This window comes from Solanum stenotomum, chromosome 8 (genome assembly GCF_019186545.1).
Source record: "Solanum stenotomum isolate F172 chromosome 8, ASM1918654v1, whole genome shotgun sequence".
Lineage (NCBI taxonomy): Eukaryota > Viridiplantae > Streptophyta > Magnoliopsida > Solanales > Solanaceae > Solanum > Solanum stenotomum.
In genome coordinates, this window is record NC_064289.1 from 57,244,310 (window position 1) to 57,268,366 (window position 24,057).

The window sequence follows — 24,057 nt, forward strand, 5'->3', positions numbered from 1 at the left end:
TCACGTACCAAACACATGTTACATTATAAAATCTTTTACGTACTGTCCAATTTTTTCAAACTTACACATTACACTATAAAATCTTTTACATACCATCTAATTTTGGATATTTACTATCCGAGCAACTCCCTCCTATCAAATAAATTCAAGAACATGGTGTAATGATTGATTCTTAAGTTGGTCTATCTAACTCAAATATGAATTATCGAACAAGTGATTTCCTTATTTTGGATGCATAGAATAAATTATAACTTTTTTTTAATAATTATGATATTCGAATCAAGTACATAATCATTCCATCAGACACTTAAGAGAGATGTATTTTTACGTGGCATTAAATGAAATACTGTTTCAACTAATTTATCCAAAAAAAAAAAAATGTCAATTTCTGTAATCAGCTAGGTATTTAAGTGTCAGTAGTTTCTTCTCCGGCCCTTTCACCTCCTAGTGCTACTCCTCTCCGCCGCCGCCACCGGCGTTGTTATTCAGCTCCAGGTACACTCTCCGGCGCATCTATATATCTTTCGTTTCCATAATTTACAATCGGATTTTGTCATTTTCACGGTTAGCACGCGAATTTTCGATCGATCCGTAACATTATAACTCTAGGATTTTATAGATTCACGAATTTTCAATTGATCGTCCATTTTATCTGAATTTTTTGGCCAATTTTTTTGCTTTGTATCTGACAGAATATTTTGATCTATTTTTGCGATTAACTTGAGGATTAGTGATTCCTGATCCACCGGAAAAAAATTCACATCAAACGGAGTTTCAAATTGAATAGATTGATCATTGGCAGATATGAATTCACGAAGGTTCGTACATTTAATATGAATTTTTTTATGTTCTTATTAGGTATTTTTCGTGCATCAGCGGACAATCTGCCCTAATACTTGAATATTTGCTTTGGATGTTGACATTTGCAGATATAATTTGTTCATATTAATACCCTTAGTAGTAGTAGTATTGCCATATGTTTTGCTTCCACATGGCAAAGGTAGTACACCGGATGTGTGATAAGCACATGCCTCGAGTTCTGGTGAATAAGTCTGGTATTTGAGTGGAGAATGTTAGAGGGACTGACCTGCTATCCACTAACTTGAATTGGAAACAATGAATTACTCAGTTATCAATTAGAAGAAAAAAGCAATGTCATAAGCCTTTAGAATTTTCAAGATGGATTTGGTGACTTCTTTTCTAATCTTATAGCGGTACTTTCGTGGTGTTATTCTGAGTTCTCTTGATCTAGTTAGATACTTGAATAAGTGTGAGATTTAGAAAAATTCTAGCTTTAGAGAACCCTCAATTAGCTTATAAGACAAACTGTGCAGCATTGAGGACCGAAACAGACGCAAAATGGACACGGAGGATTCATATGATCTTCTAGGATTGAGGTGTAATTGACTTATAATGATATATTTGTGTTATATTGCTAGCTTGAGCTGGTGAACAATTTTCTATCTTTGCATATAATCATCATGAGTTTTGACTTCATCTACTAGGGACAATATGTCACTCTTTGCAACCTTATTTTCTTTTTGATATTTTTTCCCTGTTTAGCTGGAGTAGGTGTAGTGATCCCCTTTAATTTTTACTTTCTCAGATTATTGTCCAACCATAGTAAACGTGCTAGTTTATCGATGTGGAAAAGAGTCTTAGAATGTGTCATTAATATAAGATTGGGTTGGTTTAGCTTATCCTACTTATGCTTTTTTTGGTGCTAACTATCATTTGTTCAACCTCAATTTCCGGAAAATCTATGTTCTAAAGCCTCTTAAATGTATGCACAATTTTTTGTCCCTCTAGTATTATAAGTAAATTCCTGTTTGTGTGTGTCCGCTTGTTGTTCCTTACCCTTTCCTCTTTTTAAATGGTATGAGACGTAAATATACAGCTTCAGGCTTGATCCAATTTTAGTACCGTACCTTGACATTTAGCATAAACTGGCCCCTCTCCTCTGTCATATTGGCCTTGTCAGTCAGGCCAGTTTTTACCTTTACCTTGCTCCTATCCTCTGTGCCTGTTCTTCATATGAATGTGAGGGTGGGAAACCTTCTCAGTACCAGAGCTGTTTTTTATGATGTGTAGTTTATAAAAGAATAATCTTTTTTGCATCCAGCTTTATTGGAATACATTGATAATAATTGAATTCAGGGAACGTGGCAATAGAGCTGCTCTATTTGATGGAATTGAGGAAGGTGGCATAAGGGCTTCGTCATCATACTCTTCGCACGAAATTGATGAACAAGAGAATGAGAGGGCAATTGATGGGCTGCAAGATAGAGTTAGTTTTCTCAAAAAAGTAAGTCTTTCATACCTGAGTCTTTTATATGTTCAATGTTTATGGGTAAGTTGCAGTACAGAAATTCCTTGGTTGTCTTTACTGAAGTATATATCTTGGTCATGGGTGTCAAGGGCATTACAATGGTGCAAACCTTATGAAGCCAACTAGTTGAGATGGGATAACCTATAACTACTCTTTCATTATTGGAGGCTGTTGCTTTAGTAAATTGATGACTATTTGTAAATACACATACACACCGACACTACCCTCCATTTTGTTCATGCATAAATGATTAATGCCTTTGGGTGTCGAAGGTCTTGCTCTGTCAAGAACACTGTTGGGAAAATAAGTAGGATCCAGAATTTGTCACCTCGAGCACATGCTCTTAGAAATCATTCTTTTTCGTGTTATCACTCAGAAGGAAAGGATAGATAATCACGCGAATCTCTAAAAGCTGGTGCTAAGAGGTTCCTGATTTCTTCATCGAGTTATCTTGATCATGAGTAATAATCTGTGATTGTTCATAGGTTGTAAAAGCTGTTCTCCTCTTTTAGTGCAACTTAATAGTTTCATCATTTCCTGTTCTTGTGTACATCAAGTGAAACAGCTTGCAAGTGAAGTTGATAATGAGCATGTTGAACTTGTTAACTTTATTGTTTTAGTTCTTACAATGCTTTATATCCAACAGTTGTCAGGTGACATACATGAGGAAGTGGATACTCATAATCGGATGCTCGACAGAATGGTCAGTTGTCTTAACAGAACAACTTATGTTATGCTTCATGCCTTTTGCAATATGAATAATCGTTAAATAAATTCCTGGTATGCCTATTCAGGGCAATGATATGGATTCTTCAAGAGGTGTTTTATCTGGAACCATGGATAAGTTTAAGATGGTAATGTATTTTACACTACATGACCTCTTTTTCATTTATCCTTTGATATGTTTGTTGCTGGTTTTAAGCCTCTTCCATTCCCTTCAGGTATTTGAGACAAAATCAAGCCGAAGGATGTTTACACTCGTGGCCTCGTTTGTGGTTCTTTTCCTGGTGGTTTACTATCTCACTAGATAATATGCACTGGTCTTATTTATGTTGTTCAAACTCTCCAAAAATGCTACCACAACCATGTTGGATCCGCTAAAAATGCACCACTTTGGTAGGATCCAACACACATTTTTGAAGAGTCCGAGCAACATAGGTTTTATGTGCAAAGTTACTGAGATTCTGATATTAGCATTACTGTCTCACTGTAAGAATGTTCCGACGTGTGTATCTGTGTCAAGATGTTTAAATACAACAGATAGTTTTGAAGATGTGGATCTGTATAACACTATCATTCACATATATTGATATTCAATGCAACTTTTGTTACAAAAAAGGGATAATACCCTCAAACTCGTCTTGAAGTTCTAACTATGCACCTAAACTTTGCGGGAGTTCTATTACTTTGTATTTGTGAAAGATGTATTGACCCCTTACAAAGGTCACTATAAGATCAAGTGTTGGATGCGAGCTGCCATATGTCAAACGACTAAAAAGAAATAGAAAGTTATTTTTAGTAATCAAGTAAAAAAATATTATTGCTATAAATGGTAAATATTTTCTTAATTATAGTATATTTATGTAAATTTTTCAAGCAAAGTTCAGATAAGTTTTGTCACCAAAAAAGAAGGCCTTTGTGAATTAGGATATTTGTGAACTCATTTGCCTACGTGTATAACTTAACAAATATAAAATTTAAGTCAAAATTAATCAGATGAACAAAGAGGCAAAACTCGTGGAATTTTATGTCTTAGTTGAAACATACAACCATCTCTTGTGGGAGTTGAAGAAGTTGCTTTTTCATCTTCCTCTTTTCGTTGAATCTTCTCAACAAACTAATCCACTCTCCAGAAAAATAATAATCTGAAATCGCCAAAATAAACATAAACAAGGTCTTTAATATCATATAGAAACAAAGCGAATCAATCACCTGTATTATGGTATAATAACAATGACTATACACGAGCTTTTTATGGAAACAAAATATATATATATATATATCCCAAAAGTACTTGTGTGAAGATTGAAAACCTTAACGACTTCTAGTTTTAAGCAATTATTTGCTTCAATTCAACCACTCAAAGCTGCCTCAAAACATCAACAATACCTTGGGCCTTCAGTTCCTGAAAGCCAAGAGGCCAGCCACAACTGCACGCATCCATTTTCTGAATGTATGGCTTGATCACAACAGAAGCTGATGACTATAATACATTTCACTGCATGTATAAAGCTAGGACCTGGGTCAGGTATTGTGAGGTTTGAACTGTCGTTGTACGCCTCAGCATATGTATTTTCACTAACATATATACTCAAATATGTTCGATTGTTCAAAGTTAGTGTCTGGCTCCTCCTTGTGTTGCAGGATCAACATTATTCTTGATAGCATTTAGGACACTAGTTCCAATTGTTAGTCTACTTGTGTGGCTTTCAATAAGGAATATGAAAAAAATTTGTATTGAGACTATTTAGGCTTTATTGCAGGTTTCAATTATTACTATGTTACATGAGTTTCAGTTATTACTATGTTACGTGGATTTTAGTTATTACTATGTTACGTGAGTTTCAGTTATTACTATGTTACGTGAGTTTTATTTCAATGAACATATACTTTATGAGATTTTTTTTAATCCATTTGATTAATTGATTATGTAGAGGAAATGAAGGGAAAATGCAAAAAAAAAAAAAAGACAAAATAGATAAATATTAATATTGACCATAGAGAGGTGTCACATCACCTTTTCTATTTTCAGCTTTATTATTTTTATATATACGTATATATAGATTGGAAGATGAACAAAACAAAAAATTCATGAATTTAGTCCAACAATATAAAATTAATACACATTCAAGAGACTTTATGGTGGTTGATTCATGTACTAATATGATGATTTACTATTTAATACTATTTAATTTATTAAATAATTTATAACATATATATTTAATCTAGGAATAAAACCGTAATCTAACTTTTATCTAAAATTCTTCCCACTTTTATGTTTTGATATAGTTGATCAGTACAAACAAAAGGAGGTCATGCATTATGGCTAGATTCCTCTTACCACTATAGAGCATGACAAAGTATATATTTTTCAAAAATTGCTCAACTATACGTATAACTGTCCATTGCTCCATCATAGTATGCCCCAATGGTTGCACGCGATTTCTGGCGCCGTCTCCTTCGTCTGTGAGTGCAGTTTACTGACTGTTCAGTTAAAACCTGGAAAAGAGTTGGAGTCGACAAACAAAGATGAGTCATGGACCAAATAGAAACCCCTCCTTTTTTGAAAAAAATGTAGTTACAGAGAGAAGAAGCACTAGTAGAACAAAATTCAATCGGTTAAAAACCAAACGATGAAGCTAGAAATCTAAACTGAGATTCACATTCACATTTCCATTTGTAGCTGAGATGAGTCTACATTGCTTGAACATTGTATGAGCTTGATCAATGCAGTCATACGCACCTCGATGCTCACACAAATCAAAGATGTGTCTGCAAGTTCCTAGGACTGAATTCTGATTAAGGGCCATTAGTCTGCACGTGGCAATAAGAAACTAAAGCCTGAGTTTTCTCGAATAAGTGGGGGTGGTTCAATGTCTGCAATATCAATCTGATCCATTGATTTTGACAGGTCATCAATTGAGAATGGTATGCTGCACCATGATCAACAAGGGCGATCAGTGATAAAGTGAAAGTACATTCTAAGGAAGTGGTGCACAAAAAAAGGTAATGGCAAGTTTAGGATAATGGAATTGTATATCCAACCTCGAATCATCATCAAGCAAAAAAGAATTGCTGACTGCATTGTTAGAGTCTTCAGTCATTAATACACGCATATTGGCTATAACCTGTCAAATAATCGACAAACTCTACTCATTACTTGCCAGCCAGCAGAGGACAAAAGTAAAGAGTGTTTTGGGCAGATCAAAGATGCAGGAGACAGTGTTCTAAGCTGTATAAGCCACCCAGCAAGAAATAATGAATTCATGCTGTAGTAAAGCAGGGATTGAGGACATGCTATTGAAAAATTGTTGTATCTAACTTGAGAATGACCATAAAATCAATATGCACTACATGACGCAAAGGAACATCAAAATTATAGATTATCTGGTATCGAAATAACATCTACAATTTTTTCTGGACAAAAGTTATGGCTTACATCTGATGAAAGGCTATGTGTGCCATATTTGTCGTCCCAATACATTGTGCTGATTCTGTAAAGTTGTTGAATGCTAAGCACCTGTTCATGATTTACAACTTAAATGAAAATGATAACGTATGGGCCCAAGAGATAGTTTTCGGAATATGTAATAGTCCAGTACTTACAGGACATAGATCATGGCTTATTTCATCCAATGTCTTCTTTGGCTTCTGGTGTATGACCTAGTATAGTCCAAAAGGAGCACAATTAAGGATCACTGCTGATAAAATATGGACAAAGCCCATTCCAAATTCTTTGGAACTACAGTATTTAGGTTTGTGCACTTAAATTCCGTGACACACAATCATGATTATATTGCAAAGGAATAATAAGTATGTAAAGAGATTTCGTTTAACACTGCAAGGACAGAAAATTGCTATTCTAATTTCCTTCTATTTTATATTACTAGGAAAAATATTGCTGTCGTTTCTTTTCCTGAAAAATATGCACCAGAGGATGTGTCCTTTGCCTTTGCCTTTCAGTTTACATATGCAGTTGTATGTTTAATCCAAATTAGAAGATGCATTACCAAGAATCCAATTGCCTGTCTTATATGCTTGAGCTCCTCCCAAGCTAATCCTGTATACTGAACAAGCTCCCTTCATCAGTGAAAACAAAAGACACGGTGAATAGCGTTTAACAAGTGGCAGGAGACCAAGGTACCTCATCAGTTGCTTTGTAGCACCAGTGCTCCAGTTCCGCCAAGCCAGTTTTGACATATTCACCGTTGCTAAATGAACAGCATTCTCTTCTCAGCAAAAGGCTACAGCACGGAGGCACAAATAAAGAAAATAGGGTTTATTTTATAGTTGAATCTTGAAGCTATAAGAATAATATGAGATTCCCTTGACAACAGACCTGTTAAATAATTGGACATTGATGAAAGAAAAGACTTGTGTAAATACTTTGCGCACAAGAAATGGAGGCACCTGAAAAAAAAAGAGAGAAAATAACCCTACTATCATGAGGTAACCAATATACACTTCTTTTCATAAATTTATGACTTAATTATCTTGAGACTGTCCTGCCTCAATGCATCAATTACTTAACAGAAGATCACAATCTTTAGAAAAGTTGGGCCATTCTTCCTTCAGCTAGAATATATTACTTATATTACACGAAAGTAGCTTTTTATTAACTACTACGCTAAACATTGTACTGACAGCCTGTCAATGTGATTAGAGCTCCATAAGATCTTTCACTCTAGAGCAAAGCAGTAATCTGTCAAATTAGCTATATTTTCAAAAGAGAACTAGTAACCACAGGTGAGTTGAATCAAGTTATAAATTGCATCTCATATCCTATATCATATTAGCCCTTTTGATAAGAAAATGATGAGAGCTACCCAACACCATTGCTTCGCGAACTCTCTTAAGTTGGACTGTAGAGGATAGTGGAGCTCAGGATTTGTGTAGTTTCAGTTCAACCGACAAGAACTAGGAGAGCAAGAAGCTCGAGCATTTTCACTATTTATACTAGTAATCTGAGTAAGATCAGAGCAGATCAGGTATTCATCCTTATATCAAAGTAAGAATCATAAATTCCAAAAATTGTCTGCAAAACCACTTCAGTCCTATTGTTATAGCTACTTTTGGTTCTGATCTCTTTCTCTTCTTTGTCCTGTTCACTCAAGTCCAATATTCAGATGTGAAAAGATCAGATACCATTCATATCACTTTTATAAACTTCTTAAAGTAAAACCACATGCACCTAAGAACTCCACCATGATAGTTTTCCTAAACTTTTTTGCTAGTAGGAGCCTCATCTCTAGCTAGTGTCAAAATGTCTCAAATACCCCCTCGTCCACTTTTACTTGTTCAGTTTGGAAAACCAAGAGATAATTTACCATTTTATACCTATTTTACCCTTCTTATCAAGTACTATTCATCTTCCAACTTAAAATAATTAGGGGTGATATATTAAAATTACCCTTTTCTTTATTGCTTCTTAAGGGTGTGCCAAGTCAAACATGAACAAGTAAACATGGATGGAGGGAGTACCAAAGATATAGGTGGATACTGGAGCTCAAGAACAATAACAACTTCCACAGTACTGGAAACTAGCTTTTTCATTGGATTTGCGAGCAAAAGGTGATATATGTTATAGTTCAGGTATTAGCAAGATATTGTGGACAGTTCCTACAAAAGTTGTGTAAATCTCTCACTACCGTGTGAGTTATTCCTTCCACCTATATGAGGGATGCTCTGCTTGTTGGTGAAAAGAAGGGTAGGGAAAAAGAAAAATTCATCAAAAGACAAAACATGCTCCAGAAAGGACTATGTGAAGATGTGTATCCATGAGAGAAGAAAGTTACATTTATTTTGCTAAACTAGAGCAGAAGAGTTATTGGAAAAAGATGATATATAATCATAAAGAGCATTCCATGGGTTGATGATATCAACACATTTTATTTATAAATAGGTTCAACAGCAAGTTATCTTCATATCATGCAGAAGACTGTTAATTCACCTTCCAAGTTCAAAGCAAGTGAATGGGAGGAAAGCATGAAAAAAAAAAAAGCAATATGTTTCTGTGACTCTTACATGATTGGCTTTCAATAAGTTCAAAAAGTTAGCAAGGCTCTTGACAATTCCTTGCCAGTGAGCGATCAAAATTTCCTGAGCAGCAGCATTTGCAAGTGTACGTGCTGTTGTCCCTTTAAGTAAACTTGCTCTGGATATTCTTGGTGCCTAAACCATAGATTGCAACATGTAAAAAGGCTTTGGTACACATAGAATCTAATAATATCTACTATTTCAAAACAAATATTTAGATAGATCTATGACAATATCTTGAACCTGAATGCACAACCCCAGCAGAGGAGAAATCTCTTTCTTAAGATTATCACGGATCATTCCGTAAATCTTTTCTACATATGCTGTTAGCTGCTGTTTAAACAACAGAGCAGGATATTTGGCCTCTACTTGGCGTAAGGTATCCACTCCACCGGCCGAATCACCATCAATGAGAGAAATATTGACACCTTGAGGGGTTCCACGAAAGCTCTATAAATTGTTTAATCAGCATGAAGTGTTACACAAATGATAAATAAATATCAATATTAAGATGGAACTTTTTTCACCTGTGTCATTCTCCCAAATAGAGAGGCTGATGATGATCGCCTGTGCTGTGGGGTCATCCCAGCAGCACCACCAGCTTTTAATGTACGTTGCAGCAGCAGCAATAGAGTGGATGCATTGGACAGCCAATAGGCCAGCATATCATTGTTGTCCTGAGTCTACAATGTTAAAAAACTAGTTTTTAAGTGAAAAAGAGACATTTATTTTATTGATCTGCATCTTTCGCAGTGAAATTGTATAACTATATTAATACTGACCTCAATAGCTTGGCCAATGGTTTGTATTACCCTATCAAAGATACTGGTCCTCTCTACTTCAAATGATCGCCACTGCCTAAGGCACTTGTAGATAATGCAGGCAGCAACAGGTCTGCCTTTAGAGAAGCCAAGGTGCTGTGCAATACACCGGATGATCAAGTCCTGATACTCCTGTTGTTTATCATTAAGTGATTTCTGTGGTCTTCCCTCCACCTCAGCACTCTCCCTTGAAAATGAAGTGCTATGCAGATCCTTTTTAAAAAGCAATTGTTAGTCAACTAACAAAAGAGGTCAGAAATATACTAAAAAGACAACTAATATGCAAGCCTTTGACTTACTACGCTATTCCTTGTGCTGCTCTCAGTCCTCTGCCAAAATCATAGAACAGGGAAAAATTAGTTATAGATTAAACATTCAATATGAGTGAAGGTTTTCAGGATTACCTGAATACTTGATCTTGACCGTCCCGACAGCAATTTATTGTTCTGTGCCATTGTCAGAGCCTGCTGGCGAAGTACTTTATTTTCTGACTCTATGTTGGTGAGCTTTTCTTCGAGCCTATTGGTAAGAAGGACAAATATTTTCATCAACTAAATCCTGAAAATATCCAAGATACTCCTAGATATCCATTTTATATACAAGGGTATAACTGACAGACAAGAATTGGTCTATTCTTTAATTTTAATTGCAATATTCCAAACAAGTATTCAAACCAGGTATAGATCCAGAGCTATCTTTTCCTCTACATTAGTTAGAGGTGACTATGACAAGCTTTAGTCACTAAAAGAGGACCATTAACTTATGGATCCTCCTGAGCACAGCTTCAGCAATTACCTTCAAGTCACAGGACAAATTAAAATGGTGTATGGACATCTATAAAAATATAAACCCATTGTATGAGCATCTCATCTAAAGGCTTGAACTGAGAGAGGATACACATTTATTTATTTATATCATTTGAAGCACTCCCCCACATCTGAGCCCCCTTTTTTTGGGCTCTCAAGAAAGTAGAAATATTTTGTTGATGGATGGTGGTGGAGCTTGAACCCACGTCCTCTGCCTGCATTGATACCGTGTGATATTGGATGAACTGACTGCTCTAACAGCTTAAGCTATTTGAGAGGGGATACTTTTACTTATTTGTAACTCATAAAGAGGCATTGTTAGCTATTATAGGATGTCAAACTTCTTGGTGAAGCCTCTATGACTGTCTCTCATCCTGAATAATTTCAGCAGCTAATTTGATTGAGACCATACCGTCCCTATCATGAAAGAGGTAGAAAAAAAACTTGGTATTTAATTCAGGACACTACTCTCGAGTTTGAATCTTAGCTTTAGATCAATTAGAAGAATAAACAGAAGGATATCCCCCCTTCACAAGTAGATTTTGAAAAATGAAATCTGTTACTTGTCATGAATGACCCAGCATTTGTTAGTGCCGGTCATGGCCCGTTTGCTGGGTTGTGACGTTTCTATATTTTAGTTATTTCTTTTGGATTCTTGTACAAACTTTTTGTAATTTTATTGACTCAAAAGGTTGGTAATCTCTATTCTTACAATAGATAAGGAATAAAACAAGTATTAATTTATTCCAGTAGCTACCTGCTCATTGATTCCTGAAATTGTTGAACTTTTCTTTCAGTTTCTTCCAACTTCTTGTGCTTTTCTTCACTTGATTCTTGAGATTCAGCACGTTTCCTTTCAGAATCATCAGCACGTTGCTTTTCAGATTGCAATAACACCTATATAAAGGTATCAGCATGAAAACATCAACCATATGTTAGTTGAAAAAAAATGAACTTCCACACAAAGTCTGTACTCTGCTCTCCTTTGTTCTTTGGTGGGGAAACATCAGGTTGAGAGCACTTGGAGTTAACTTTATGAGTTCAGTGTCGGTACCTTTAAATTTTCCACTTCTGCATTTAAAGCATCAATCTTTTCTGTATCCTCAACAAGAACCGGCTTCTCTTCCACGATAGAGGTTGCTTCTTCAATTGCTTTCTGAGCAGTCTCACGTTCCTTGATGAGCAGTGCATTCGTTTGATCCACTTTGCTATGCGCATCTTCCAAGGTATTCTTCAGCTTTGCTATTTCCTGGCTTTTTGCCTCTTCCAAGTCCGTCTGTGAAATAATGCATCAAACAGTGTCCCTTTCTCAAAATGGACAACTTATCATAATCCACAAGGTCAAAAGTGGCAATAATAGTTAGCTTTCAAGTAGTATCTTGTTCCCCACTGATTTTCAGGTTAATTCTCTCCTTGATTTACATATCATGTAGGAAAAGGAAATGCATGATTTGCTTAATTCAAGTGTATTACCCTTAGACGTTTCTCCAACTGCAGACGCCAGGTAAGTTCTTCAACCTGTTTTTCAAGCTTATCCTTTGCTTCTTTTAGTGCACCTGTTTCTCTTGAAGCCTGAAGATATTGGAAATGTGTGTTAGAGATCCACAAGCAATGAGAATATTAGCAATAGACTATTAGATACGGATAGACCAAAAATAAGATTTTACTCTATCAATAGCAAACAACAAATCTGATACAAATACAAGGGATACTATATGGATAACCACAATATGTGAAACAAGAAGGTTTAAATCTGTAATTAGACAAAGGACTTCAGAGTTCATCACTCAGTGGCATGTATATATTCATTGTTAGTTACATGTAGATTGCATGCTTTTGATTCGACTTTGAATGTTCAGAAGATTAAATTGCTGATCCTGTTTTTATTGCTTTGCTCGAGAATTTCATCCATGTATGAGTTTTACCAACAGGAAGCTTCATAATGCTCATCTCTTTCCAATAAAGGTTCAGAGGAGCAATTAAGTGATCCATCATGCTGCGGAAGAACTTTAGCCTTTCGTTATGCAAATAACAGCAAACAAGGTGAATTATGCACCATGTAAGTAAAGGACTTAGCTAGCAGATTATGTACTTAGGTCACAGAGCATCATCTCAGTTAAAATCAAAGGAAATTGAAAATGTGATACAGGATAGATGGGATAAAGGTCCAAAAACTACCATCTTTAGTTTCCGAAGCTCTTTCTTTGCAACCCTTCCCCTCCATCTGCATTGTGTTACAATTGATGCAATTATGAGTTTCTTGTAGTACGAAAAGGCTCTGTGACCATGCCAATGTGCCTGCAAGTAACTTTTCTAGTTAATAGCGAGAACAAAAAACTTGGTCAACCCTCTGAATCAATAGAAAACAAGTAAACAAACTTGTATATTAATTGCTGCTTTGGTTTGTCTTTTATATCTGAATTCCTTTCGTGCAGCTGTCGCTCGAATTCCTGTCTGAAGAGCAATGACATTGATTTTGAGTCCTGTGTAGGACTTTCGGGCCAAGTGTCCACGCAATTTTGTCTGGATTTTGATAGAAGCCGCTTCTTTTTTCATATTGTCGAACACTTTGCAAGCAAGTCTTCCTGTTGACCAATACAAAGCGAGAACACAGAATTTGGTAAATATTATCAAAATAGTAGTAATTGTTTTAATATTGAAAGCTGCCAAATACATCTGGTCAATATTGTTTCCTTATTATGGAACACAGAAACTTGTAAGTCAAACTATAAGAGCCCTTCAACAAGGAGTACGAAAGTAAACCATGTGCCATAATTTATGGTTGTATGAACTCTCTGAAGGGTGAAAAACAACAGATGTCCGGAGAAAAGGTATTGATACAGAAAAGAAGGTTCACATCTTCCATAAAAAACAACAACAAACCCAGCGTAATTTAACAAGTGCGGGTTTGGGGAGGGTAGTGTGTACACAGACCTTACCCTACCTTATGAAGATAGAGAGGTTCCTATAGACCCTCAACTCAAAGAAGGATGAAAAAGAGGCAGTAGCAACAAGCAGAAATAACAACAAGATAATAGGATAACCGAGGGTAAAAATACATGTAGTAATAGAAATCTAAGAATAAGATTATACAAGAATAACTAATACCATGGGAACAGAAAAGAAATACGCATGACTACCTACTAACCTTCTACCCCTAATTCTCGACTCCACACCCTCCTATCAAGGTCGTGTCCTCGGTGAGCTAAAATTATGCCATGCCCTGCCTAATCACCTCACCCCAATGCTTTCCGCCTACCTCCACCCCTCCTCAAGCCATCTACGGCCAACCTCTCACACCTCTTACCAGGACATCTGCACATCTCCTCTTCACATGCCCGAGCCATCTCAGCCTCACTTCCTGCATCTTTTTCTACACAGGGGTCACTCCCGCATCCCACCTTGTCCCAAATAGTTTCATTCCTAATTTTATCTCTCTTGGTATGCCCACACATCCATCTCAGCATCCTTATGTCTGCTACTCTGCCCCGCCTCTCTATAGTACTTACCTTTAAGTCTTGGTGGCACATTCTTATCACACAAAACACTGAATGCTAGCCTCCATTACATTCCACCCCGCCCCAATTCGATGTGTGGCAAACTCTTCCATCTCCCCATTACCTTGGATCACTATCCCAGGTACTTGAAACTTCTTCTCTTAGGTATGACCTGTGTGTCAAACTTCATGACCACGAAGATCCACATCTCCAATAACTGTATTCCCACTTTGCACTACCTATGGCCCAATTATTCTTAGGACATAAAACAAACTTCTTTTGTTTGCTAGGGCTAAAGGCTACTAGATGCTGTTTCAATCTAGGAGAAAAGCAAAAACTCAAGGGTCACCTTTGGAGAAGCACTTATAGGCAATCAAGCCTCACTCTGGTTATACTATGTCGCTGACTGAACCCAATCCATAAACATGTATCTTACATACTTGGTGAAGAAAGAAAAAAATAGCTCAGACTGAAATATTGATGACATCACTATAATTGATTTGAAGGTGGAAAAGAGGATAACTACTTTCAGGCAGAACCCTTGCTCAAGAATCCTTGATCCACAACAGCGGAAACAAATTACACTCCCTCTGTGCTCCAATAGAAGGTTTCACCCAACATATATTACACAGATTACATGAATGAAGCTTTCCAATGCCCCAGTAAGTTGCAATAATCCTAGCTCATTGCGTAAAACATCTAGAACATACAAAACAAAGTCCCCAAGTTGAAGAGTTGATCGATAAAAAAATATATAAATAGACAAACCTCGACATGAGGATTGTAAGCAAATTGCAGCCTTCTGCAATGCAAGAAAGTATTTCCTAGTGATATGAGTTCTAACTTTCCTTTGGATTGTCTTAGCTGCTGTGGCAAGCTTCTGTGCTCTGCGTGCATCCAGCTCAGCCATCTGGCCAGCTCTGAGAAAAACTTTCGTTTTCCCAATCTGCAAAACCATTTGTCCGACAAAATCATTGATTCATAAATTTGGGAACTCATGTTACGCTGAATTAAAGAGTGCATCAACCTTAAGAATGCTGCATGTAAAATGTATATGACAATGTTGTGGAGAACTATTCCAAGCAAATGAACCAATTTTAACCACGTGAACAGTGGATATTAATATCCTAGCCCTCAGCATATATAGAAAACTATAGTAAGCAATGCCCGCCTATATGCCAGCAATCCATAAAAAAGTGGATGTAAAACTGTTGAAGACAACAGACAAATTAACCATGGTTTAGAATTATGCCTGATATGCACAACTTCTCAAAAATAAGAATATGATTTTCTATCCTTTAGGTGAAGAAAGACAGCAACGGAAAACCTAGTTCCTGAGATCACACCTTGCAAATTAGGTGTAACAGAGATGTTTTAAGAGATGAGCCATATCAACAAGTTGAAAAAGGTTCTAGTACATTGATTTTCTACTAAAGTTATGGGGAAGTGTTAGACGAGAAAGAGATACATCAAAATTGAAAAATGTAGAACTATAGATTGTGATGTCAAATAAGTAAAAAATCAGCTTTGTGGATAAGCAAAACAAAACGTCAAATAACCTGAGCCCCAGCAAGCCCCATATTTTCCAGAATCTTTTTGCACGCAACTTTTTCATCGGCACTGTCCACAAGCAGGTCAAATCAAGATAGCATGTCAGTTCGTCATCAAGAAGTCAAGCCTCCATGAATTAAAGTGCTTTTGAAAACATAAAGTTGTTTTTGGATTAGGAACACAAAACCAGTACTTACTTCCCTTCCAATACCTCTGGAGCAAGAAGCCCAAATCGGTTAAGAAACTCAAAGAATGTCTTACGGGTAGGGTAGCCAGCACAGCTAATTCTAATTGCTTCTAGAACACCCTGAGAACAACAAAATCTAAGCATATGGTTCAAGAGTACAAAACGAAATTCTTCATCTGAAAATGTCAAATTTTACTCACACCACAACGCAGTTGCTGCAATATATTAACATTCTCAAAAATTGCAGGTTTTAATTGATTGTTAGGCTTCACACATCTGATATAATGAGGTTCCGTAGAATTCAGAGTTTCCATCAATGATGTAAGTTGTAACTGCACCAGTTTAATCAGAACATCAGACTTTCACATACTTTTAAAGCAGTAAGGATTTGGCAATCCTGTTAGTGCTATGATGAAAAATATTCTCAGTTCACCAAAATCTGTCAAAAGTATATAAGTCAGTAACTACCTTAAAACGAGAACCGATGGATGAGAACTTTGACGATTTGGCTGATTTGGTTGTCTCCTCAGCAACAGGAGGGAAGAGGCCAGCTACAAATGAGCATTTGGAAGCACTTAACAAATCTTGATGCTCGGGAACAACATAGTCTTTGTTCTTATCCAAAAACAGATCAGACTGGTATAGAACCTGAACAGAAAGTAAGGGTTTAAGACACCAAAAAAATGACCTTTACTGTTAGTAATGCCTGTATCCAACACAAGAACATTTGACTGAACAGCTAACTCAGATGAAACTTTTTACCTCTCCAGCATAATGAGCAATGGTAAAATCAGTGCGAGACAGTTTTGGTTTGATAAATCGTTTGTGGACCTTGAATGTCTGATAAAGCTTCTGAGAGAATGTTTCATGAGTTGACTTGGGGAACATACTGGAAGAGTCCATTTCAAAGAGAATGTCAATTAAATTATTCTTCCTTGCCAAGACAGAAGCATATACAACACAGAGACATTAAATGCAGGGAATCAATGCACATAGCAGTATAACATTCATACATACAGATGAAGTGCTATACATCTTACCAGGCTTCATCAAGAAGAGCAATGATACCTCCAGGTTTCTGCAAAAGCAATACAAATCAACTTACAAAATGGTGCAGTACAACAAAATTGGTAGGCTCTTTTAAGTGGAAAGTGATGAACAAGGGAATCAGTAAATGCTGAGAAACAGTGTCTTTGCAGAAATCTATTGCACCGATAACTTTTAGTAACTTCTAATTCAATACTTGAATTTTTTGGACCTAACAGTGCTGTTTTCCTAAATAGAAAAACAGGTTTTATTACACAAACCAAATAAAAAAGTCCACTGGCAAACCAAAGATAATGGAGTAATACAAGAAAGAAAAATAAAAACTTATTAAATTGAAAGAGAATACCATGATAAAAGGACTAAAAGATCTGACAAAATCAATAAGTAAAATTAAAATAAAATGAGATGAAATGAATTTTTCTTTCAAAAATTCGAGTTGCATCAATTGAATAATTTTTAGTGATTTTATATTATACGAACAAATTTATTTGGAAGCTACCTGTGTCTATAACTGTCAAACTAAGACCAATTTGATCTTCCAACAATTTGACAAGAATATATTTTAGCATCATACATTTTTAAAAAATCAAAGAAAACAAAAACTTGATTTGAAGAAGAAAATTCTATCTCAATGTCTTCAACAGAATTCTTTCTAGTTAAAGCAATCTTATTTGGGTTTTAGATAGAGAAAACATCAATTTTGATCATTGACAGTTATGTGCACGACACATGCATGCAAATTATTATTAGAAAGTCAGAATCCAAGAAAATTCTGCTCAACACTCACTAAACAAGTCTCCTTGTCTGGTTACTTGTGTAGTAGACACATGACAAGTAGAATGCAGAGAAACAGAAATGGATGTACATATTGAGGAGCACTTCTCTGCTAAACTAAATGAGGAAACCTTTTCAATAAGATCCAGAACATCCTTATTATCCACAAATTCTATGTAGCTCCAATCGATCTCTTCTCTAGTGTATTCCTCCTGCTCCATCTTGAACACGTGCTGGAAAACAAATATACCCTAGTTCAGTTTTGGCTTAGAAGATATGGACAGAAAATTTCTAAAATTTCAACTACAAATACCTGGTTAAAGTGTTGCTGCAGCTTCTCATTTGTGAAATTAATGCAGAATTGTTCAAAACTGGTACACAAAAGTCAAAAGAGTCAAATGTCGAAACACCACATTCAACAATATCGTGTGTGTCCTCCAATGATTTGACTCCTACCTATTAGTTTTAAAACTTTCAAAACCATAAATGTCAAGAACACCAATTAGAGATTTTGAGCTCGGATCTTGACCAATTGAGTTATTTATTTTGTCCACCAACCTGTAAACAATTGAAAACTGTGCATCTTAGTGTCAAATAATCAGTAACAAACCACATCAAACAATCTGGTTGAGACAATAGAATCATACCAGTCAAACAAGCGAGAATATAATGTTTTAGCAAGCCCATCTCTACTAACTGTTGCAGCATCAGGATCAAGACTTCTCTTTATTACTTCTTCAGGTGTGACCATTACACGTTTTAATAGTGCATCTTCCAAATCCTTAAGATCACACCTGATATAAGAATTGAATCACATCAAACTCCCATCAACAAAGAACAAATTAAGAGAGAGAAGTAAAATTTGAAAGCCAAGAACATACATCAAAAGCTCTGCAACAGTCTGAAGATGGAACTTAGACTTGTCATCTTTTAACACTGATGAATCAGTTTCTTTGCCCTTTGCAAACTGAAGATTACCAAGATGAAGAACGGAAGCCACTACTCTAAAAATTGCTTCCTGAAAAAGAAACGAGTGACTTCTTAGACTCTGAATCAAAATAAAAACTGCAGCACAAACTAAAGGAACCAGGGCATTACCTGCTCTTTCTCACTAATGCCAACAACATCCATGGCCCTCCTTGTTGCCAGATAATCTTGAGCATCACTTACACCTACTAGTTCAAAGCAACTCGATTGATTAAGATAGTGAAATGTTTTAGGATCCCCCAACTTATACTTTTCAACCTCCTGTTAAGATTAAAAAACTGTCAGAAGGACATCAAGACTATCAAATAAGTTTACACCAAGAGCTGAAAAATATAAAAAAGGAGAGAAGCTTTGAAATCCAATTACCTCCTGGGGTGCTGCACATAGAAGGTAGAAACAATGATAGTTGCGTTCAGGATCTGAAACTTGGCAAACACGAGACCTTTCAAGGAGGTAAGTTCTAATAGCTGCACCAGATATTCTTCCATTTTTGTCAAACTGAATCTCCACAAATTTACCAAAACGACTGTAACAACATAAGTATAAGCATTCAGAAGAAAAAACGTATGCCAAAACAACTAAATGAGTCACTTCTTAATTGGATGCATGAGTGGAACAGTATCTCACCTTGAATTGTTATTTCTAACTGTTTTGGCATTGCCAAATGCTTCAAGTACTGGATTTGACTGGAGATAAAACAGAGTTAAAAGAATAACAAAACCAGTAAGAAGGCAGAAGAAAATGACTGACGACCCTTAAGCTTGAAGCTCTCTCCTCCCTAATGATTTTTACTTTTTAGACATGAAACAGGTTATTTCAAGATTATTACATTCAAATAAATAAGAAGAGAGTACAATGATATATTAACATAGAGCATAGTGACCCCTTCACAAGCTTTTTATAAGTCTATAACAAAGCAAAATGCTAATGAATTCATCAGAACCAAGAATGATCTCTTTTGAATGCCCTTCAGAAAATTTTTGTTGATCTTACTAGGTCATTTTGTTCAGAACTTTCACAGACATCTAGTCTATAGCATAATTTCGTAATAGTTATCTATAAAAGTAATAAAAATCATTGTATGTAACATAATAACAGTAATAAGTTACCTTTCTCAAAAATTTCGCACATTACAGTAAAGATTCTCACTTCAATTAGTTTCATTTCTTTCATTCTGTCTTAAACTTTGTCCTGTAATGTATCTTATGTTTCATTCATATCCACACATTCAAATCAGAGATGTTCCACGAAATTACCATATTTATTTCTCCATTTGTAGAGCTAATAAAGTTGCACTACCATATTTACTTCATATATTTTATCAAATAATGGTCAAATGTCATGTACTTCAGATGTTCAGCATGTAGAAAGTACCTTAGCAAATGCAGCATTTGTGCCACAAAGCTTCAGTATGTAAAAATAACGTAAGTTATGCAGAACTAAAGCCTCAAAAGAAAAATTTGCCGATGGATTACCTACCCTTGTAAGTTAAAGGGGGAAACGAGTTTAAACAAGCTCGACTCATCAAGATCATACAGGTTACCTCTAGAACTTGCTGCTCAACAGTTCGACCTTCAGTGCTTCTACGGCCGCCCAAATAAGCAAGGTATTGCATAAGCATTTTAGTAGTTTCAGTTTTACCAGCCCCACTTTCACCGCTGACCAATATTGAATTGCTTTTACCTTCATTTATCATCTGCCTGATTCATTTTATAATCTTAGTAACAATTGTATAGTGTTTGGGGGTAAATCATGGGGAGTGGAAGTTGAAACAGGAGTACCTGTAAGCAGCATCAGCAATAGCAAAGACATGAGGACTTAATTCGCCAAGCGGTGCTCCCTTGTATTGTTCCATCATATGACGATCATATAGATGAGGCAACTTTTGGAATGGATTGATGGCAATGAGAATACTTCCAGTATAAGTCTGTCATAATGTCACATTATGATAGAACCACCCATAGATACAACAATTCATTTCTTCCTCTCACCAATCTACAGAAATTGGACCATAAACTTACATAGATTTCGTTGAGTTGATATCTTGAAGCCAAATTCTGCAAGACGCCAGGCTCATGCAAATATGATAACTTGGTCATGTCATCAACTCCACCAGCAGGAGCATCTTCATCTTTGGGATATATGTTTGATAAATTTACTGTAACCTAGATGAATTGAAAAGTGAAAGATAGGTAAGCAGTTACGAGTGAAGACATTGCCAATTAGAGTTGTGTCTGCTGCATTAAAATTTTGTGACAGTGCAACATAAGAGGGAACGAGACAGAGCTTACTAATGCATTCTTAAACAAAAAAACAACAGCAACTACTACGCTAAACAGGTGAGGGTCGACTATATGAACCCCCACTTCTTCATTTAGGCTCAATTCACATTATCATCTTCATACTAAGTAAAATGAAGTGATGATAAGTTAAATTTACAAATAACAACAATAATAATAATATTAGAAGTTTACTAACAAGACTAAAACCTATTTTCAACTAGTAGATATCATCTGGGATCTTTTTCTTCCATTCATTTTTTTTTTTTTTTGATAACCGAGAAATCCGTCTGTGACCCGCCCTTTGGACCAATCACAGCCTTCTAAATTCGGTGGATAATGGGCCCGCCCTCTACCCTTCTCCACTTAAATACCAGGCTTCGCATGGTGTGGGGCTTGAACCTGCGACCTAAGCCACAAATCCTCCACCTTTTGCCACTTGAGCTAGGCCTTGGGGGCTTCTTCCATTGTGCCCTATCTTTAGCAAAGTTTCATTGATACCAAAGATTTGTAGGTCTTTTGAGACAACTTCTTCTATATGATTTTAGGTATACCGTCCCTTTTACACCTTTACTTACCATAGTTTCACACTTATAGACTGGTGTTGTAGGTCGATACAAGACATGTCCAAACCATCTTGAATGACCTTCTCACACTTTATCCTCAACACATGGTCGCATGCTACTTGCACCTTCTGGTGAATTTGGTCATTTTTAATCTTGTATAAACGCACATTCATCTTAGCATTTGCATCTTTGCAACACTCATCTTGTGGAGATGTCGGACTTAAAAAGCCCCACATTCACTACCATCCCGCATTGTCGGTCTTATAGTTATTCTACAAAACTTAACTTTCACTTTGGTAGGCATCCTTTATCACAAAACACCCCAGTAGAAAACAAAAGGGAAGAAACAGAGCAAATAGTCCCAATATAAGAGGAAAGAAAGGATATAGTGGAAAGACAGTTCAGATATAAGTCAATACTTCTCGCACTCCTCTTGTGATGGAAATATAATATAATTTTTCTAAACTAATTTGGAAGTGACATATATCCTAACCTTACAAACAGAGGAGGATATAGTGAATTAGATACGGGTTGGAAAGACAATTCAATTATAGGTCAAATAATCCTCACACTCCTCTTGTGATGGAAGCTATGCTAGTGTAGACATTCATAGGTGCAAGGTACTTTACTTACTATATAATAAAAATTCTAAACTAATATGGAAGTGATATACACCTTAACCTTACAGAGGCGGGTATAGGCTATAGATGAGAGCTTGTACGAACCCAGTAACTTTGTATTTGACTCTCGATATGTATTGAAAAATTCACTAAACAAGTAAAAATTTAATATATTTTGAAACCGGCAAATCGAATGGGTTGTTGTAGAATTCCGAACTTGAACCCACAATGTCCAAATCCTTGATATGCCTCTGCTCACAGAATATGCAACACACTTCATCACCAAGAATACATTCATTTGCAGTTTTGATGATGGCTTTGTCACTCGAAATTCATTTTAAGCCAATTTAGGTAGAAAAATCACTGTTGAATGAGACAGAGTGCTAGTCACTAGTCGGTCAAGAACGCACACAACGCACACGTTCAGAAGATGAAGATAACGGAGATGAGGATGCTCAAATGGATGTATGAGCACACTAGGAAGATAGGATTAGGAACGTGGTTATACAGGACAAGGTGAGAGTGGCCTCTGTGGCAAACAAGATGAGAGAAGCGAATCTAAGATGGTTCGGGCATGTGAAGAGGAGGCACGCGAATGCACCAGTAAGGAGGGGCGAGAGGCTGGCTGTAGTGCATTTCAGGAGAGGTAGATGTGGGCCAAAGAAAAACTTAGGGAGGTAATTAGCTAGGTTATGACACGTTTCCAGATTACTAAGGATATGACTCTAGATATGAAGGTGTGGAGGTCGAGGATTAGGTTAGAAGGGTAGTAGGTAGCCGAGTGTTGTCGTACTTTTATGTGGGAGAGGTACGGGGCTAAACTCCTCTTCTCATCATCTCCTTCTTTAGTATACTATTTAGTATTATTCTTCACTTTTTACTACTACATCACTTCACTTGCTTTCTTTTTATTTCTCTATGTTGCTATCATTATTTTCCTTTCAATCCTACTTTGATTGCATTTATTTTGAGCCAAGGGTCTATGAGAAACATCCTACCCTCTCCATAGCCCACTTGTTGGACTACACTAAGTATGTTATGGTTGTTGTAGATAGATAAATCAGTTAGCATATAGAAAATAAGTTTGCCAGTTAAGTATCTCATCCTATTGGATACCATAATACACACTGAAATTAACAAACAAGCAAACTGAAACTGCAAGAATAAAATAATGTTCCATGTAAAAGAGCTAACATACCGTCTTCCCATCAGATGTCTGGACCTGAACATCCTTTTCATTAATCTGTGATACTTGTCCATCAATCCAAGCAACGGATTGATTCTCAACCCACACATGAGATCCCACAATGATATTTACTGGAGTGCCCTGCATACAGTTTACCTTTCCATCAGATCAGAAAAGTTCACTGTTGACTGTTTAAAAACAATATACCAAAAAGAAGAGCAATGCAGTTCTCTCTGTTTAAGGAGATTAACAACATACCATCTTTAGTATTTGAAATCAGTTCTTCATCTATACATACATGACACAGTAACAAAACCCAATTCCAGAAATTGGATAGAAAACAGAGGATCTCCAACAACAACAAATTGCGCGGATCAAGTGTTCGATGAATTGCTTGAGTGAAACAGATGTGTGAATGAGTGATTGATGGATGTGACATTGTTGGAGAAGAGAAGAGAAGCGAAGGCTGCGGAATAGGAATTGTTGAATCTTTCTATGAGTGAGTCTTTTTTCTGTTTGTGTATGTGTCCATTGTTGGCGGGAGCACCGGACCTCAAATTAACTGTCCCTCACACACTATTCCATTTACATCTCCCAGTCTCGTATTATTTGTCTACTCTTACTTTTACGTGTTTCTTAGCACCTTTTATT

At 36.3% G+C, this 24,057-nt stretch overlaps 2 protein-coding genes across 5 annotated transcripts; one reads left to right on the forward strand and one right to left on the reverse strand.

Annotated features, from left to right (window-relative positions):
- The first annotated feature begins 342 nt into the window (after positions 1 to 342).
- Positions 343 to 3,617, forward strand: LOC125874747 (bet1-like SNARE 1-1). Of its 2 annotated transcripts, none has more exons than XM_049555762.1 (6): positions 343 to 495; positions 693 to 818; positions 2,158 to 2,305; positions 2,976 to 3,032; positions 3,124 to 3,183; positions 3,271 to 3,617. In XM_049555762.1, the coding sequence occupies exons 2-6, from the start codon at positions 805 to 807 to the stop codon at positions 3,358 to 3,360; spliced, it is 369 nt and encodes a 122-aa protein (XP_049411719.1). In that variant the 5' UTR covers positions 343 to 495; positions 693 to 804; the 3' UTR covers positions 3,361 to 3,617. The 2 variants fall into 2 exon arrangements, with proteins under 2 accessions (XP_049411719.1, XP_049411720.1); XM_049555763.1 differs by having other exon boundaries at positions 423 to 495; positions 2,173 to 2,305.
- Positions 3,618 to 5,361: 1,744 nt separating this feature from the next.
- LOC125873144 (myosin-11-like) lies at positions 5,362 to 23,923 on the reverse strand. Of its 3 annotated transcripts, XM_049554024.1 has the most exons (39): positions 23,665 to 23,923; positions 23,419 to 23,547; positions 20,777 to 20,920; positions 20,537 to 20,682; positions 20,299 to 20,455; positions 19,383 to 19,441; positions 19,122 to 19,281; positions 18,867 to 19,016; positions 18,650 to 18,786; positions 18,416 to 18,562; positions 18,225 to 18,326; positions 18,082 to 18,139; positions 17,900 to 18,001; positions 16,988 to 17,025; positions 16,710 to 16,836; positions 16,416 to 16,595; positions 16,148 to 16,279; positions 15,958 to 16,067; positions 15,769 to 15,829; positions 14,978 to 15,155; positions 13,092 to 13,297; positions 12,891 to 13,010; positions 12,186 to 12,284; positions 11,767 to 11,988; positions 11,470 to 11,609; positions 10,311 to 10,425; positions 10,206 to 10,235; positions 9,868 to 10,119; positions 9,613 to 9,768; positions 9,329 to 9,535; positions 9,074 to 9,220; positions 7,389 to 7,459; positions 7,194 to 7,293; positions 7,060 to 7,116; positions 6,656 to 6,712; positions 6,489 to 6,569; positions 6,095 to 6,177; positions 5,793 to 5,982; positions 5,362 to 5,548 (listed from the first exon to the last, which is right to left on the reverse strand). In XM_049554024.1, the coding sequence occupies exons 1-38, from the start codon at positions 23,665 to 23,667 to the stop codon at positions 5,859 to 5,861; spliced, it is 4,587 nt and encodes a 1,528-aa protein (XP_049409981.1). In that variant the 5' UTR covers positions 23,668 to 23,923; the 3' UTR covers positions 5,362 to 5,548; positions 5,793 to 5,858. The 3 variants fall into 3 exon arrangements, with proteins under 3 accessions (XP_049409981.1, XP_049409980.1, XP_049409982.1); XM_049554023.1 differs by lacking the exons at positions 5,362 to 5,548; positions 23,665 to 23,923 and having other exon boundaries at positions 5,694 to 5,982; positions 23,419 to 23,553; XM_049554025.1 differs by lacking the exons at positions 5,362 to 5,548; positions 5,793 to 5,982; positions 6,095 to 6,177; positions 23,665 to 23,923 and having other exon boundaries at positions 7,060 to 7,109; positions 23,419 to 23,553.
- Positions 23,924 to 24,057: the final 134 nt, after the last annotated feature.

Bases quoted from the DNA above. Each gene is read 5' to 3' on its own strand.
- LOC125874747 (XM_049555762.1), top strand. The intron at 2,306-2,975 runs GTAAGTCTTTCA...TATATCCAACAG, and splicing joins GAGTTAGTTTTCTCAAAAAA to TTGTCAGGTGACATACATGA. The intron at 3,033-3,123 runs GTCAGTTGTCTT...ATGCCTATTCAG, and splicing joins ATCGGATGCTCGACAGAATG to GGCAATGATATGGATTCTTC.
- LOC125873144 (XM_049554023.1), bottom strand. From the start codon at position 23,553: ATGCAGGGCACTCCAGTAAATATCATTGTGGGATCTCATGTGTGGGTT. The intron at 15,156-15,768 runs GTTATTTGACGT...ATGGTTTTGCAG, and splicing joins TGGGGCTTGCTGGGGCTCAG to ATTGGGAAAACGAAAGTTTT. The intron at 9,536-9,612 runs GTGAAAAAAGTT...AACAATTTATAG, and splicing joins TATTTGGGAGAATGACACAG to AGCTTTCGTGGAACCCCTCA.